The sequence below is a fragment of the Pleurodeles waltl genome, chromosome 4_2 (assembly GCF_031143425.1).
Source record: "Pleurodeles waltl isolate 20211129_DDA chromosome 4_2, aPleWal1.hap1.20221129, whole genome shotgun sequence".
NCBI lineage: Eukaryota > Metazoa > Chordata > Amphibia > Caudata > Salamandridae > Pleurodeles > Pleurodeles waltl.
This window is the reverse complement of record NC_090443.1, coordinates 728,958,638-728,977,493: the sequence shown is the minus strand read 5'-3', so window position 1 is coordinate 728,977,493 and position 18,856 is coordinate 728,958,638. Positions and strand designations below refer to the sequence as shown.

At 50.0% G+C, this 18,856-nt stretch overlaps 1 protein-coding gene across 1 annotated transcript in view; it reads left to right on the top strand.

Moving 5' to 3' along the window:
- The first annotated feature begins 8,989 nt into the window (after window positions 1-8,989).
- Window positions 8,990-18,856, top strand: part of HFM1 (helicase for meiosis 1) — a 2,166,952-nt gene continuing 2,157,085 nt past the window's right edge. The window contains exons 1-2 of the mRNA XM_069233212.1: window positions 8,990-9,013; window positions 9,635-9,767. Of these exons, the coding sequence (XP_069089313.1) occupies window positions 8,990-9,013; window positions 9,635-9,767 (157 nt within the window). The remainder of the gene's footprint in view (window positions 9,014-9,634; window positions 9,768-18,856) is intronic.

Below are 18,856 nucleotides of genomic sequence, written 5' to 3'. Positions count from 1 at the left end.
CCATGCAAAACGGGCATCGTGATGCACATTCCCATTTTGCGGGCTGGTACCGACTCGCAAAATGGGAATGCGACCCGCAAATAGTAAGGGGTGTTCCCCTTCCTATTTGCGAGTCGCACCGCGATGCAGAACTGCTTTGTGACCGCGAACGCGGTCGCAAAGCAATTCGCAGTTAGCACCCATGTGAAGTGGGTGCTAACTCATTCGCAAAAGGGAAGGGGTCCCGATGGGACCCCTTCCCCTTTGTGAATGTCGGCAAAAATATTTTTTAGAGCAGGCAGTGGTCCTATGGACCAAATGGTTTAATTTTCACAAGTGTATTGCAACTCGTTTTCCTTTAAGGAAAACGGGCTGCAATACCCCCCCCAAAAAAATGCTTTATTAAAAAAGCAGTCACAGACATGGGGACACCATTCTGCATATGGTTTTGCAATTTGTGAGTCGCAAAACCATTCTGCATATGGTTTTGCGACTCGCAAATTGCGAGTCGCTCCGACTCGCAATTTGTGAGTCGCAAAACCATTACTACCTACATCTGGCCCCAAGTGCACTAACAGTCAAAGCCACATCAGAAACCAGGCTAAAAGTGGGGGCTAACCATGTAAAAAAAGGGTGTTTTCTTACAAAGTGGTAAAAGCCTTGTATCTTATTTGTTGTTTTAAGAAGGGCTGGCTCATATTTCTTTACAAAACTATCAAATTGGCAGGCTCTACGGTGTAATGTGTTCTGTATTCCTATGTTCTCATCTCAGGCTGTTGAGCTGTACTGGCAGCCTGCTAGGTGGTTTATAAATGGCCTCCTGGTAATAAACTAATATCTGTTTCTAACCTGGATTTCTTGAATTTGACCTCATTAAAACAATGGGTGGAGTATTTTATGCCTGTGTCAGAAATAAAGTGTTGACTTTCAGTCTTGATGATTGCTGGGAATGACATATAACAAGTGTAGAAATACATAGCATTATTGATGACCTGTCATGGATATGGTTCCTGCGACGAAGATGGAAAATGTAATGCACTGTAGAATGAGTGATATAAAAACACACAGTATAGAACGAGTCCAAAGCAGATAGTTGTGTTGCTTTAAAACGTTTGGGCCTATGGGCCAGATGTGTGAGCCATTTTGAAGGTCACTGATGTTCCAATTTGGCGCTTCCAACCATAAAAATGCATTTTCCAATGTACTAATCCCAGTTACGAAATCGAAATAGTTTTCCAAGCCCTAAAATGGGATTGTAAATGGAGACCAAGTTGGTATCTGGAAGGGGTGTATTGTGTGCATCCCTACCAAATACCTTAACAGCATGGTAAAATATGGTGGCAAAACATTGAAAAATTATCAACACTTCAATGAGATGGTAACCCATTTGCAAAACAGAAGTTATCCATTTGGGACCACTTCCCTTTATGAATTAAAAAAAAGAAGTTGCAGAATAGTGGTATAGAAGACCACTGCCAAATCTCAAACAAAAAAAAGATAACGTTTATTTTTTAACACAGCTTGTTTCCTTAACCCCTTCGCTGCCAGGTCTTTTCCCCCTCAGGTGCTAAGCCTTTTTTTGGCTGTTTGGGGCAGTTAGCGCTTAGGCCCTCATAACCTTTTGTCCACATAAGCTACCCATGCCAAATTTCCATCCTTGTTTTCCAACATCCTAGGGATTCTAGTGGTACCCAGAGTTTGTGGGTTCCCCTGAAGGAGACCAAGAAATTAGCCAAAATACGGCAAAAAATTAATTTCTATAAAACAAAATGGGAAAAAAGGGCTGCAGAAGAAGGCTTGTGATTTTTCCCTGAAAATTGAATCAACAAAGGGTTTGCGGTACTAAAATCAAAATCTTCCCAGCTTTCAACAACAGACAGACTTGAATAAAAAAAAAAACATTTTTCAACACTATTTTGGCATTTTACTGGGAAATACCCCATGTTTATTATTTTTTGTGCTTCCAGTCTCCTTCCAGTTAGTGACAGAAATGGGTGTGAAACCAATGCTAGATTCCAGACAGCTAAGCATTTCTGCAAAGTAGATAACATTCTGAATTCTGCAAGGGGTAATTTGTATGGATCCTACAAGGGTTTCCTACAGAAAATAACAGCTGAAATAAAACAAATTGAAATTGAGGTGAAAAAACCAGCCATTTTTCTCCACATTTTACTCTGTAACTTTTTCCTGCGATGTCAGACTTTTTAAAGCAATATACCGTTACGTCTGCTGGACTCATCTAGTTGCGTGGATATATAGGGCTTGTAGGTTCATCAAGAACCCTAGGTACCCAGAACCAATAAATGAGCTGCACCTTGCAATGGGTTTTTATTCTTTACCGGGTGTACAGCAAATCGTTTGCTGAAATTTAAAGAGTGATAAATAATAGGTATCACGAAAACCTTTGTATTTCTGAAAAAGCACAAGATAAGGTGTTGAGAAGCAGTGGTTAGTTGCACATTTCTGAGTTCCGGGGTGCCCATATTAGCTTGTTAATTACAGGGCATTTCTCAAATAGACGTCTTTTTTACACACTGTCTTCCATTTGGCAGGAACAATATTTAGAGAAAAACAAGGGCAATGACACTTGTTTTGCTATTCTGTGTTCCCCCAAGTATCCCAATAAAAATGGTACCTCACTTGTGTGGGTAGGCCTAATGCTCGCGACAGGAAACGCAACATGGACACATCACATTTTTACATTAAGATCTGATGTGTTTTTTGCAAAGTGCCTAACTGTAGATTTTGTCCGCTAGCTCAGCCGGCACCTAGGGAAACCTAAGAAACCTGAGCATTTTTTAAAACTAGACACCTAGGGGAATCCAAGATGGGGTGACTTGTGTGTCCTGTTACCCAGAATCCTTCTCAAACCTCAACATTTCCCCAAAAAACACTTTTTCCTCACATTTCGATGACAGAAAGTTCTGAAATCTGAGAGGAGCCACAAATTTCCTTCCACCCAGCGTTCCCCCAAGTCTCCCGATACAAATGGTACCTCACTTGTGTGGGTAGGCCTAGCACCAGCGACAGGAAATGCCCCAAAACACAACGTGGACACCTCACATCACACACCTGTTTTTTGCAAAGTGCCTAGCCGTGGATTTTGGCCTCTAGCTCAGCCGGCACCTAAGGAAACCTACAAAACCTGTGCATTTTTTAAAACAAGACACCTAGGGTAATCCACGATGGGGTGACTTGTGGGGCTCTCACCAGGTTCTGTTACCCAGAATCCTTTCCAAAGCTCAAAATTTGGCTAAAAAACTGTTTTTCCTCACATTTCGGTGACACAAAGTTCTGGAATATGAGATGAGCCACAAACTTCCACACAGCGTTCCTCCAAGTCTCCTGATAAAAATGGTACCTCACTTGTGTGGGTAGGCCTAGTGCCCACGAAAGGAAATGCCCCAAAACACTTTCACAGGTTCCATCACAAAACTGTGGGAAAAATGTGTGCTTTCCAGCAAAGTTGGAGGTTTGCAGGGCACTGTGGGTAAGAAAATGGTCCGGGGTGCATGTGAGGCACACCAACCAGGAATCACCCAGATGTTTAGTTTTCAGATGTGTCTAGGTCTTGTGTATTTTCCTGCATGGCAGCATCCCAACATCCATCGGCCTATTTTTATTAGACTGATCTGCCCCCAAGAGGGGCAGAAAGCACTAGGCACCAGGGATTTTGTTGCACCAATTTCACGCAGCCTAATAAAAATAGGCTGATCTGCCCCCCGTGGGGGGGGCATAAATGGGATAAAAGTAATTTTGCCCCTGGGGAACGATCCTTGCCTAAGGGGTCGCTCCCCACATATTAAAAAAACAAAATGAACAAAAAAACAACTATCCCTGGTATCTACGAGTTTTCTGCCCCCCCCCCGGGGGCTGATCGGCCTAATTATGCTGAGAAAGACATCAAAGGAAAGGAAAGGCCTTTCCTTTCCTTTGATGCCTTTCTCGGCCCCTCCACATGATTGGAGGAGAAATGCAAAAGTATATCTCCTCCGATCTGCGCTGGAAGGTCCCCTGATGAGGTCAGCGTGTGATCGCGCACTGATGTCATCAGATGCCACAGGAGGTAATGGGGGGGGATTGGGGTGGAAGGGGAAGCGATTCCCCTTTCATCCCTGCAGTGGGGCGCTGAGGTGCGGCTCATGGGGTGAGCATTTGGCTCACCCCATGAGCCAGTCCAAGGACGTAACGGTTACGTCTTTGGTGCCTCAGCGCCGCAGCCAAAGACGTAACCGTTACGTCCTTGGCTGCCAAGGGGTTAAAAGAAAATTGTAAAAGTGATCACAGACATGATGATCTGCTGACCTCGGCAGGCCACCTGTTCTGTGATAACCTCCAATTGTACTAAGACAGATTTTGCAGCCTACCTCACTAATACTCATGCTGTAGGTCAGATTGTGACGAATACAATTAAACATTTTTAAACCAACCTATTGATACGCAGGTTGGTTCTTAAAGTTCTTAAGGTCACAAAAATCCTGGTCACAAACCGTGACCAGTATTTTCTGACCAATATTTTGTATAACAGGTCCTAGGTCAGTATTGATTTCTTGAGACTAATTCATGCCATTAGTCATAATACTAAGGCCCTCATTCAAAGTTTGGCTGACAGGGTACTCCGTCACAAACATGGTGGAGTATTTTGTTTGCTAATCTGATGGTCTACCACAGCATAGTTAGCCAATAAAGTGATGTGTCTAGCAGGGCTAACCAAGTAAGTGGTGTGTCAATGCATTTGTGTGCCATTTTTAGCGGTGGTTGGAGAATGTTGTTGGTACACAGCAGTACACTCCACTAAACTACAAGCAAGTCACCTTTTTTCCTATTGTGGAGTTGGTAGGCAATCATGCTTTCATAACCTGAGAGGCTATGCAGAGCGATGATATGGTTGCAGAAGACGTTGGCATTAAAGACTATGGGCCAGATGTAGGTACAAAAAATTTAGCGACTCGCAATTTGCGAGTATGTGCGACTCGCAAATTGCGTGTCGCTAATAGGAATGCAGGTACAATATCTGTGTACAAATTGCGACTCGCACCCGGAGTCGCAACGCAGATAGCGAGTCCGCTGTCTGCGAGGTCGCTGTTTGCGACCGCGCAAAAAACGGACTCGCAATTTGCGAGTGGGTGTGGCAAATTGCGAGTACCATGTAAATTGATTGCAGGTGCTGCAGAACACTCCAGAAACCACTCCAGAACACTCTGGAAACACTTCGTGGCACATGATGATGACATCACAGCCAGGAAGTTTACTAATACACCTGGGAGGAGGAAGGACCACACCCATTTTAAACTGCTGAACAGCCAACAGGAGGAACAGCAGCTACAATGGCAGACACACCCAGAAAGAGAAAACTTAAATTTTCTGAGAAGGAGCTGGAGGTGCTGACAGAAGAATGCTGTCAGCACTATGATGATCTGTTTGGAAAGGCAGCACTCAATGTGCCAGACTCAACAAAAAAAACAACTCTGGCTGGAAATACAGGAAAAGGTGAACTCCTTGGGGGTCAGCCACAGGAGTGTGGATGAGATCAAAAAGAGGTGGTATGACCTCCGCTCCCGGACCAAGTAGAGGGTGGCAGAAAGGCTCCGGGAGATGAGAGGCACAGGAGGGGGACCATCATCCGTACCACCACCCACACCCCTGGAGGAAAGGGTGGAGGAGACCCTGGAGCAGGAGGCAGTGACAGGATTTGGAGATCTGGACACCTCTGAGCCCACTACATCAACCGGTGAGTACCATGTGATATGCCTGTACCCCCATCAATGCCATACCCCCACCCACCATGTACACAGGGGTATGGACAACCAAGATAGCTCCATTTCAGGGTAGCAAACACCAGAATGATGCATTATGGGCAATGTAGTCAAGTAGGCAGTCAATAGGCAAATGTTTATTAGGAAGTGTGCAACAGATAGTAGACACTGACAGTCTGTTACCCATGTCCCACAGGTCTCCCACAAGACACCACCACAAGCCACAGCAGCCAGCCCCATGAGGAAAGCACAGCAGCTGCCACCACTCCCACCTGCACCACCAACACCATCCCCTTGACGACAACACCTGCTGCAACAGTGGTTCTGGAGGCTGCGCCAGCAACAGCCAGGAGTGCCACGGTACAGCTCACAGGGCATCCACCGCTGCGCAGGCGACGCAGGTTGAGGAGAGCAGGGCTGCAGGCTGAGTCCGGGCGTCCATCGACCACCATCACCGAGGCACAACTGCTCCGTGGTCAGCGCCTGCAGAACAATATGTTAGGGAGAATTAGTGGGGTTCTGCACCGCTTTGTGAGAAGCAATGAGGCCAGCATGCAGCAGTTCCATGCCCAATTGGACGTCATTGGCACAAACACTGGGGACCTAGCCCTGTCCATGCGGGAACTGGTGGCAGGACTACTGTCACAGAGCGAGGGTGGGCGGCGCAGGGATCGGCATCTGCTCCATAGGCTGGACAGGATGGCCTCATCAACTGGCAGTCAACACCACTGGCCTGTCAAGAAGGACAGTTGGCCTCCAAGTGGAAATGGGCCACTTTGCAGGGGATGTGGCAAGAGGCCTGGGCCGGATCACACATGTGATCGATTTAATGGAGGCACGGCATGTGTTCAGGGGGACAGGGGACACCCCCCAGGACAGCGAAGAGGGCTCCACTGTGAGCAGTGTCTCTGCCAGTGACACTAGGGTGCTCCGGAGTGGGAGTACCAGGCAGAGCACTGCAGAACAACCTGGGACCAGCCAGGCTGGCAGAGGCCGACGTAGGTCATAGACAAAACCCTGTCCCTGATGTTGGGGCACATGACAGCAATGTGCCCCATGCATGGTTTGCTTTTTGATGTACATGAACAGTTAGTCATTGTAAATAGTTCAATTTCTGCAGATATTAAATAGTTTTTTGTTCCACTTAACAAATGGAGTTTTTGGTCAATAGGTGAGTATGGTTGAAGTTGACACGTACCTTCCAAAGTATTGTGTTGCGATGTGTTCCCGTCTCAGTCTGCCTTGATTTGCGATCCTCCGATCCCCATGATGGCGATATGGTTGCTCCTGCTCTTCATCCTCAGAATCAGGGTCTGCAGGGGTGAGAGGTAGCCCATGTCGGGTGGCAATATTGTGCAGGATGGCGCATGCGACAACAATTTTGAATGCTGTAATGGGGGTATACTGGAGGGCACCTCCACTGCGGTGGAGGCATCTGAACCTTGCTTTCAGCAATCCGAAGGTGCGTTCTATCATGTTCCTGGTCCTCTTATGTGCACTGTTGTATCGCCTCTCTAAATCATTGCTGGGTGTTAAGAATGGAGTCATTATCCATGGCCGTAGTGCAGATGCACTGTCACCTGTTGGGCACAAACATTACAATGTTAGAAAGTCCTGGTTGGTGTGCAGGTTGATCTGTGTATATGTCTAAGAGGTGTATGCAGCTCTACCTAGGAGGTATCCGTCTCCAAACTCCCCACGTTCCAGGCGTTGGTGTATCCCACTGTGCCTAAAAATGTATGAGTCATGGGTACTGCCTGGAAATTTTGCAACAATGTCAGTGATAACATAATGAGCGTCACAAACAACCTGAATATTCAGTGAGTGGGTACACTTTCTGTTGCGGAACAGATATTCCAGGTTAGCAGGGGGGCATATTTGAATATGTGTCCCATCTACATACCCTATGACATGGGGAAAGTTGGCAATCCGGTAAAATTCCAACTTGGTGCTGTTAATTTCTGCCTCATTCCTGGGTAGGTATATGAAGTGAGACATGTGTGATAGTATGGCATTGAGGAATGCCCTGAGGAACCTTGATAGTGCACTTTGAGATACCCCACCTGCCACAGCAATGACCCCCTGATAGCTCCCCGAGGCCAAGAGGTGCAGTGAGCATAGCACTTGCACATGCGTAGGGATGGCGCAGCCGTGCAGAGTCTGGCGTTCTAGCTGTGGTTTAGTAATTCAATTAATTCTAGTATGGCTGCGCTGCTAAGGCGGTATTTGTCATATATCTCTTCCTCAATTTGCTGAAAAAGAGTCTGCCTTGTTCTGTAAATCTTCTCCTGTCTCTGGCTCCTCCTCTGCTGTGCGGCATGGGCTCTCCTCCTCACTGCTATCAGGTATATCTCCGCCATCTTGAGTAACCCAGATGCCTTCTGGGTCTCCTTTTATACTTTGGTAATGGTTACCACCTGCTCTGAGTTAGTGGTAAATGGGACATGCAAACTGGCCTTTTTGAGACTAGTCGCAATTTGCGAGTTGCAATTGCATATGGTTTGCGACTCGCAAATTGCGGCTCGCATCGCTTTTTGCGAGTCGGAAATGGGATTTTTGCATCCCATTTCCGATTTTGCGCAGTCGCAAATAGCGATTCGGGCCATTTGCGACTCGCAAAACTTTGCTACATCTGGCCCTATATCACATGATGTGTAATAACCGTATGCTTTGAGATGATTGGCTGCAGTGTGTCAAGACTGGACCACAAAAGTGGGTTGTAAGATCAGAATCAATCAGCAGTTGTTATGAAGGGATTGTTTAAGTTTGGAATGACCAGGATTAATTAGTAGGTGAAAAATCCATTGGTTTATGTAGGTGATGACCAATGGCAAACCTTGAGAGGGTGGATAATCTTAAGTAGGGTCTTGGGTGAAAACTCACCCTGAGTTTGGATTCTGGTATACGCTGAACATGGCCTTTATATGTATGCTTATATTTGTCGTACTCCTACCTGGAACTAAGCCATTGTGTAAGGTGTTTTACTTCTGTTTTCAGTGAGTCTCTTAGGCTTGTTTTGTGCAGGTTCGCATTTGCCATTTTCAGCAAAAGAGATGTGTGCTACCCAGAAATTATCACAAAGTGTATCATGTGTGTGACGGTCTGTGTGTATGTGCTTTATGGCGGTGCTTCATCAGTTAGGTAGGTCTACTATTCTCTCCCATGTTGCGGGCCTGAGTAAGCTTGTTTGATCCTGCCTCCCCCGTGTCTGCTTGGGTCTGAGTTGGACAGCTGACCAAGAGTAAATAGACTGAATGTTTGTCATCATCACCCACCGGGTATGAATGAGAAAGCAGAGAGATGTGGGACACATGATCTTGGAGAATTCTTTCAGTAGGACCTCTTAACACTCAACCTTTGCTGCTCTGTTCAGTTTTGCCCGTCCACCCATACAAAGTACTTTTCTGAAGAAGAGTGAGTTCCTAATCTGTAAATAGAGATCTCAGGCACTGTATCTTTTATAGAGCGAATGGTAACTCATACTATTTGCACTAATAGGTATGCATGACTAATGTTTTAATGCTCAGAACATAAATAGTGGGGGATGAGTCAGAGTACTGCAGGATAGAGTAGTGCTTGTGAAAACATGCTTTAGCAAACAGAGGAATTAGTCATCACGTAGGGTTTTAAAATGAAATATTAGGTCAGATGATTCCAATCCTGGTATCTAGAACTTGTGCATCTCAAAAGTCAAAAAATGATCTATTGATGCCTTTATTGGACCTGAAAAAATGAATGCAAATTGAGATGGAACAGCGCTTCATAAGTTCTTTTATATCTTTGAATCTATGGGACTTTTTGGCAGCCCTAAAGAATACCGACCTTATATTTTCTTTGTGCTAAAAATACTATAAAATAATGAAGATTAAACAGACGTTTTTATTTGTGCTTTCTACTAGCTCCTGTACACGGATAGAAACTTTGTCATTTGTGCCCCTACGGGGTCCGGGAAAACTGTGATATTTGAACTAGCAATTACTCGATTATTAATGGAAGTTCAGGCGCCTTGGACAAATGTTAAGGTCGTTTACAGTAAGTACCAGTAAAAGTCACATTTTATATAAAATTCGTGTTAGTACAGTATGTTTCTTAGGAAATAAATTCACAACAGTAATTGAAAAGTGTATGTTGCCTACTATATAATGAACAAAATTACAGCACAATTGTGTTTTAAGTCCTTAACAGCAGAGGCTTTCTTTGTCCCGACCTGAGCCCTTTTTGATGTTTGTGGCACTTTGCTTTTACACCTTCACAAATTTGTGCCACAAAATGCATCAAGGATAATTTGAGGCTTTTTTTGCTCAAGCTGGGAATTCAACCCAGTGTTGTTAAACCCCGACTAGGGAATTGCGAAAATATCCAAAATATAGCAAACTATAGTTTTTTTATGACAAAAAGTGCTCAGCAAGGCAGCATATTTTTCCCTAAAAGTGGAATCCACAAAAATGCTGTGCTGAGATTACGGTCCATATGTACGAACACATTTTCCCATAGACACAGAATGGGCAAAACTGCTTGCTACATCTGGCCCTACCTTCTTCCCATAGTTCAGGACCGATTAAAGTTGTAATATATAACTAAATAAACATAACAAAAGTAGTATACATGTATGTTTGTCAGACCCTTCTGGTCATATGGATATGTAATGTTGGTTGGTTATCCCAAAAAAACGATACCGAAAACCTACAGAGCTGCAGGTTATGATGAATTTATTGTGTAGTAACTATGGTTCAATTCATATGGTAAAATCTAATGAATGGAAAAGGTGTATGATGAAATTCTACAGGGGTATATTTAAGAAAAGTGGTGCTGGACACAGTGCAGCGCCACTTTTCTTGCACCCTTTGGCACCCTCCTACCGCATCCATGTGTGCACTGTATTAAAAATAAGGTAGGCAATAGCGTCATTTTTTAAAATGATATTGATGTATTAGGCAGGAGTAGTGCCAAAATGTTGCCGCTACTCCTGCAGAGTACTTTGGGGTCCATTGTAGTCAATGGCATGCCTCCTTTCAACTCCTGCTCTGAGCAGGCGTTAAAAGTGCCAGAAAAATGACGCAAAGAAATCTGTTAGATTTCCTTGTGCCATTTTTTTGCCCCCCTCCCCAATGGGGGAACACCCCCTTTGCATACATTATGCCTGGCTTGGGCATATTGTAGTGCAAAGGATTACATACTGGTGCAATGCATGCATTGCGCCAGTTTGTAAATATGGTGTGGCTTTTTTGACCTTCTAACACCACTTTAGCATAACAACATGACGCTAATGTGGCATTAGAATGGTACCATGGGCTCTGAAATATGCCACTATGTATTTTAAAATGTGGTCAAGCTACTGAGTTAGGAATAATGATCATTTGTACTGTGAATTCAGGGTTTTGCATGCTATCATGTGATTCAGAGGACCTGTTCTTTGTCAACTCGCCAGAAGGGGTGAGTAGGTTCTAAAAATAGCTCGACCCAATAAAATATGACTCACCATAGTGAGTGGGCAAGAAGATATTTTGAGGACTGCACCCAGCGTTTCCACACTTCTGGCAATAAAAATGGTACCCCACTTGTATAGCTGAGCTTAGCATCTATGATGGGAAGGGCCACAAAACATAACATTGAGGCATTAACATTTTGTCATCTTAATTGACCCATTTTAGCAATAAAGGTAGCAGTGGTGTGTGAGCCCTGGCAGACCCAGGGAAACCTATGAAACAGAGACATTTCTGAAAATCAAACACAAACATCAGTCCAGGGCACATGTCCTTGTACAGCATTTTCAGGTTGGGCCGGATACAGCCAGACAAATCCCATTCTATCACCTAAACTCCTCGTTTTATTGGCCCAATGAATGAAAATATTATCATCCATAGACATGTCTGGATGTTCAGAGACACCATTGTGACATTCAGTGAGCCATTCTACTCCCCCACCCCCTCCAGTGGCATCAGAGGTAAAAGATGCACGTCCCTTGGCTGGCAAGGCCATCTGGATGAATTGGAAATCTGGGGTTACTCGATCCTGTCAGCGCAAGAGGCACACATAAACCTTCAAGATCTCTGTGCTATACAGTGGGTCCGCAAGACGTTCCTGCCTTCATAAAGGTGGCTAATCAGTTCAAGTACTCACTAACAACATGAGTGCTGTGTGGTGCTGCCACAAGCAGGTTGGCCTTGGCTCAGTCACCCTTTGTCTGGAGGCTTAAGACTATGGAACAGGCCAACACTCAAAGGGATCCTGCCATCTGATCGTCATTTGATGGGATCTCTCCACATCAGTGCGGACAAGCACAGCAGCCATCATCTTTCCAGCCAAGAGTTCCATCTACACCTGAAGGTAGTTCAAGGGATCGTCACCTGGTGCTACCCTTGGAGCACATTTTTAATACCTCTAAAGATACTCTGAGTCCTGCATCATGTCTTCAAGTATCTTTGGAAGATGTGGTCCTCATTCAGTGGAATTTGGCCTTCTTTATACCTTCCTGCCACTAGAACATATCCTGCTCATTCTGAAGAAAGTGAGGTGGAACTAAGCAGAGGTCATTCAAGTGGCCCCAGATTGGGATCAAAGGGTCTGGTACCCTGAATTTGAGACCCTGAGGATCTGTCCTCCACTCTGGCTTGTCCTTTGGCCAATAAGGTAAAGTATTGCATTTCCTTTCCCAAGTGGATCCCTGCTTTTGTGATCATGCCAGGATCATGATTCCAAAACAGGAATCCACTTGTAAACCACCAGAAAATGCACTTGTGGGGGGAGCGTCCCTCTCGACCATGAGTTAGTGCTGCCCCAGTATAAATATTTTGCCTATGCACGCTGTGAGCTGCTCCATGGTTGCACTCTTTATCTCCATACTCTTAATCTGTATTCTGTCAGTACCCTGTCAGTGAGCTTCAGACATTGTTGGTCCATTAATCCACATACAGGGGGTCATTCTGACCTCGGCGGTAAAAGGCCCTTACCGCCGGTCAGAAGTGTGCCATACTACCGCCGCGGTAGACCGCCACGGTCATTCTTACCACCAACTGTGAAACCGCCAAAAATCCGACATCCAAGGAAGGCCGCCACATCAGCGGGCCGCGGAAAACTGGAGATGAACAAACCTCCACCGTCACGCCAACACAAACACGCCCATGCCATTCTGACCCACGAATCCACGCGGCGGTCTTTCAACCGCGGTATTCCATTGGCGGTACACACCGCCGCGGTCAAAATACACACCCAGCTCCAAAACACTGCCACATTGGACATTCTGAAATACGCACACCTGAGACACATACAAACAACGCTCCCACACATCCAATCAACTATAAAACACCCACCCACATCACCCACAAACCCCCACTAGTTGGAAATCGGAGCGAAGGCGAGAGCGAGAGAGATAAAGATAGGGGGGCGAGGGGAGCACCACAACGGGGACCGGTGGTGACACCAGCGACAGCGACATGTCCTCGGATGGGAGCTCCCTAGCGGTGGCGGCAACATCCGGGCCCCCCGCCTCTACAGGTACAGCCGCCACCCAGCGCACCAGCCCCGCCCTCCCAGCAGCCCCTCAGCCTACGCTCCGTGCCCGCTCGCCCAGGAAGGCGGGCGTCTCCTTCGCCCCAGGCACCTCAGCCCCTGCCCCTGTTACCCCTGCTGCCCTCAGTGAGGAGGTCATTGATCTCCTCAGGACACTCATTGTTGGGCAGACTACCCTTTTGAATGCCATCCAGGGGGTAGAAAGGGAGGTGCATCGGAGCAATGCCTACCTGGAGGGCATTCATTCGGGTCAGGCTGCCCATCAACGATCGTTCAATACTCTGGCCTCAGCACTGACGGCAGCCATTGCCTGTTTCCAGCCTCCCTCTTCTGACTGCCTCCACCCTGTCTCTGTCTCCTGTTCCTCAGCCTATCCCATCCACACCATCAGACCAGCCTGCACACACCTCAACACCCAAGGGAAGCTCATCCAGACACAAGCACCACAGAACCCACAAGCATTCACGCAAGCAACACCCAGATGCAGACATTCCAACAGTCACTACCACCTCTGTGTCCCCCTCCTCCTCGTCTCCCTCCTCACTCCCTGTGACGTCTACACTCACACCTGCATGCACACCACCATCAGCCAGTGCTTCCATCACCAGCACACCCTCCAGTCCAGTCCGCACACGTGCAGTCACCACCCCCACTGCCATTTACACGTCCCCTGTGTCCTCTCCCACTGTGTCTGTCACCCCCTCTTCCAAGACACACAAACGCAGGCAGCCACCCACCCAGCAGCCATCCACCTCACGACAGCCTCCAGCACCTGCACCTGCACCCAAAGACAGCACACCTGACTCTCCTACAACCACATCCTCTTCCTCCACTTCCATCTCCACTTCTCCTACCTTTTACCTTGGTCCTAAGAAACTTTTCCTTGCTAATCTTGACCTCTTTCCCTCCACTGACTCACCCCCTCCATCTGCAAAGAGTCCCAAGAGCACCTCAGCCACCACCAGCCCAGCTTCGAGTGTCACTGTGGTGCATGGGTTCTGGAGCCCACCCTTTGCCAGCAGTGACACCTCAATCAGCAGCAAGGGGACAGCCAGCCCCCCACCAGGCAAGAAGACCAGGAAGCTGAAGGGCCGCCATGAGAGGACTGACACAGCTGCCCCCAAGGAGCCAAGTTCGCCCACTTCATCAGCCACAACAGCTAGGGGAGGCAAGGGCCCGAGAGCCCCATCTAAGGAGCGAAAGGGCAGCAGGGCGGAAGAGTCAGCCAGCAGGAGCGCGGAGCAGGAGGGGCCCACAAGCCCCATCCCGGGTGTTAGGAAGGACACCAAAGGGCCCAGGACTCCGTCACCGAAGGGTCCAGCAACAGCACGGTCGGAGGGCGAGTGAGCAGAGAGTCCAGGCCAGGTCTGGCTCCCTTGACCTACTGGACGAGCACCGCTGAACAGGGCCCCGCCGTGCAGAAGAGCACCGCTGAACAGGGCCCGCCGTGCAGAAGAGCACCGCTGAACAGGGCCCCGCCGTGCAGAAGAGCACCGCTGAAGAGGGCCCCGCCGTGCAGAAGAGCACCGCTGAACAGGGCCCCGCCGTGCAGAAGAGCACCGCTGAACAGGGCCCCGCCGTGCAGAAGAGCACCGCTGAACAGGGCCCCGCCATCTCAAGCACCGCTCCGCTGGGCCCTTCATCCCAAGCACCGCTCCGCTGGGCCCCACCGTCTCAAGCACCGCTCTGCTGGGCCCTTCATCTCAAGCTCCGCTCCGCTGGGCCCCGCCGTCTCAAGCACCGCTCCGCTGGGCCCCGCCATCTCAAGCACCGCTCCGCTGGGCCCTTCATCCCAAGCACCGCTCCGCTGGGCCCTTCATCTTAAGCACCGCTCCGCTGGGCCCTTCATCCCAAGCACCGCTCCGCTGGGCCCCGCCGTCTCAAGCACCGCTCCGCTGGGCCCTTCATCTCAAGCACCGCTCCGCTGGGCCCCGCCGTCTCAAGCACCGCTCCGCTGGGCCCTTCATCCCAAGCACCGCTCCGCTGGGCCCCGCCATCTCAAGCACCGCTCTGCTGGGCCCTTCATCTCAAGCACCGCTCCGCTGGGCCCCGCCGTCTCAAGCACCGCTCCGCTGGGCCCGCCGTCTCAAGCACCGCTCCGCTGGGCCCTTCATCTCAAGCACCGCTCCGCTGGGCCCTTCATCCCAAGCACCGCTCCGCTGGGCCCTTCATCCCAAGCACCGCTCTGCTGGGCCCCGCCGTCTCAAGCACCGCTCCGCTGGGCCCTTCATCTCAAGCACCGCTCCGCTGGGCCCCGCCGTCTCAAGCACCGCTCCGCTGGGCCCTTCATCCCAAGCACCGCTCCGCTGGGCCCTTCATCTCAAGCACCGCTCCGCTGGGCCCTTCATCCCAAGCACCGCTCCGCTGGGCCCCGCCGTCTCAAGCACCGCTCCGCTGGGCCCTTCATCTCAAGCACCGCTCCGCTGGGCCCCGCCGTCTCAAGCACCGCTCCGCTGGGCCCCGCCGTCTCAAGCACCGCTCCGCTGGGCCCTTCATCTCAAGCACCGCTCCGCTGGGCCCTTCATCCCAAGCACCGCTCCGCTGGGCCCTTCATCCCAAGCACCGCTCCGCTGGGCCCCGCCGTCTCAAGCACCGCTCCGCTGGGCCCTTCATCTCAAGCACCGCTCCGCTGGGCCCCGCCGTCTCAAGCACCGCTCCGCTGGGCCCCGCCGTCTCAAGCACCGCTCCGCTGGGCCCTTCATCTCAAGCACCGCTCCGCTGGGCCCCGCCGTCTCAAGCACTGCTCCGCTGGGCCCTTCATCCCAAGCAGCGCTCCGCTGACCCCGCCGTCTCAAGCACCACTCCGCTGGGCCCTTCATCCCAAGCACCGCTCCGCTGGGCACCGCCGTCTCAAGCACCGCTCCGCTGGGCCCCGCCATCTCAAGCACCGCTCCGCTGGGCCCTTCATCCCAAGCACCGCTCCGCTGGGCCCCGCCGTCTCAAGCACCGCTCCGCTGGGCCCTTCATCCCAAGCACCGCTCCGCTGGGCACCGCCGTCTCAAGCACCGCTCCGCTGGGCCCCGCCATCTCAAGCACCGCTCCGCTGGGCCCTTCATCCCAAGCACCGCTCCGCTGGGCCCCGCCGTCTCAAGCACCGCTCCGCTGGGCCCTTCATCTCAAGCACCGCTCCGCTGGGCCCCGCCGTCTCAAGCACCGCTCCGCTGGGCCCTTCATCCAAAGCACCGCTCCGCTGGGCCCTCCATCCCAAGCACCGCTCCGCTGGGCCCCGCTGTCTCAAGCACTGTTAACGGTTCACTGTGCCCACCATGCATCCTCCTTGACCAGTGGAGACTGTAATCCACCTGATGGACTGTGGCTTTGCACTCCCCAGGATTGATCAGTGGGCAAGCCACCCACTGTAGAGACTTGAGAGACTGTGGCTTTGCACTCCCCAGGATGGCCGAGTGGGCAAGCCACCCACTGTAGAGACTTGTGAGACTGTGGCTTTGCACTCCCCAGGATGGTACAGTGGGCAAGCCACCCACTGTAGAGACTTGTGAGACTGTGGCTTTGCACTCCCCAGGATGGCCGAGTGGGCAAGCCACCCACTGTAGAGACTTGTGAGACTGTGGCTTTGCACTCCCCAGGATTGATCAGTGGGCAAGCCACCCACTGTAGAGACTTGTGAGACTGTGGCTTTGCACTCCCCAGGATTGATCAGTGGGCAAGCCACCCACTGTAGAGACTTGTGAGACTTGTGAGACTGTGGCTTTGCACTCCCCAGGATTGATCAGTGGGCAAGCCACCCACTGTAGAGACTTGAGAGACTGTGGCTTTGCACTCCCCAGGATGGCCGAGTGGGCAACCCACCCACTGTAGAGACTTGAGAGACTGTGGCTTTGCACTCCCCAGGATGACCGAGTGGGCATGGTGGCCCCTTCGTGGATCTGGCGTCGTGGACTCATGTGGCTGTGGTGCCCCCCCTTCCCTTCCCCCTGAGGTGCCTGTAGTTATCTCATCAGATGCCCCTGCAGTGTTCTCTCCAAAGGACTCAGGTCTCCTGTGTGGGCTTTGCCCTTGTGTTGCTACACTTTGGCCCACGGACACTTTGAATCTCGTTAGTTGTGCAGGACTTATTGCCTCGGTTTTTCGTATGAACTGGATATTGAATTTGGATTTTTGAGTTGTTATTGCTATTTGACCGTGACTTATCAGTGTTTTTTTTTCCCCATAAATTTGGAGTCACTATTTAATTATGTCCTTGTTTTCTTTACGGGGGTTTGGGTGGTTTCACTGTGACTTGTTGCTCTGCATTGGTGTGTACATGGTTTGGGGGGGTGGGTGTATCGCGTATGTGTGTGCACGTGACCTTTCGTCCTCCCCCCTCCCCTGTCTCGTAGGTGCAGTACTCACCGTTGTCGTCTGCGGCGGCGTTCGTACTCGTGGTAGATGAGCAGGTAGACGAGAGCAGGTAGGATGTTTAATTCGGGTTCCATGCTGTCCTCCTTCCTCGTGGAGTGCGTAGAGGTGCGCGTTTTCCCGTTCGTAGTCTGTTTCCGCCGTGTTTTTATCGGCGGTGCTCCCGCCCCGGAAAAGGTGGCGGATTGGCCGGTCATGATAGTGTGGGCGGAACATTGTCTGCCGTCTGTCTGTTGGCGGTGACCGCCGCGCTGTTTGTCGGTCCCGCCGTGGCGGTCGGAGTGTTAATGTGGCGGTCTGTGTTGGCGGTTCCCGCCAGGGTCAGAATTCCATTTTTTGGACCGCCGGCCTGTTGGCGGGTTGGCCGCCGCTTTATCACCGACCGCCAGGGTTAGAATCACCCCCACAATCTTCTTCCCAGGCAAGGTGGTTCTTCGGGCATCTATCCGTTCTTTGAAAAGTGATGATACCCATTCTCATGTGGCAGTCCACTCCTCTGCATCCTTCCTAAGGGTGGTCAAATTTACACTGCTTGGGCCTCCCACATGCCCTTAACTTCTATATTAATTGGACAAAGGACCACCGCATTGATTATCAGCTTTTGAATGGTGTTGCCAATGTGAAGAAAGGAAAGGCCACCCAGAATGGAGCCTTCACCTTCTCGATTATTCTGTACACAATGTATTGTGTTCTTGCCAAAAAGGATCCCCCCAAACATTCTAGCCCATTGTATATGATAGAGACTTGTAGCTGCAGATTCCTTACCTTATTTCCCAGGCATCAGGCTGGATCTGAATATTTTCAACCATTATGTCTGTGCACCAACAGATCACATCATTCGGCCTTAGTCAGCGTTGTCCTTATTGGAAGTGAGATGCGTGGTGCTTATATAGGCATCACCCCAGGACGCTAACACCAGTTCTTTTGTTTCCGCACCATCAGTGCAGCTCCAGGGAGAGCTGCCTCTGTCAACTTTTTGGACAACTTTTTTCGAAATTTTGTCAAGACCTTTTGAGACTATGGGGGTCATTTTGACCTCGGCGGTCTTTTGTCAAGACCGCCGAGGGACCGCTGTGCTGAAGACCGCCAGTGGTGGCGGTTTTCCGCTCGACGTATTATGACTGTTGGTAGCCCTCCGTCCTTTTTTGGACGGAGAGCCGCCAACAGCCATACTGGCGGTCGGCTTGGAAGTGAAGGTTGCTCCACCTCCACCGCCACGTCAACAGTACACCGCCCACCGAATCACGTCCTGT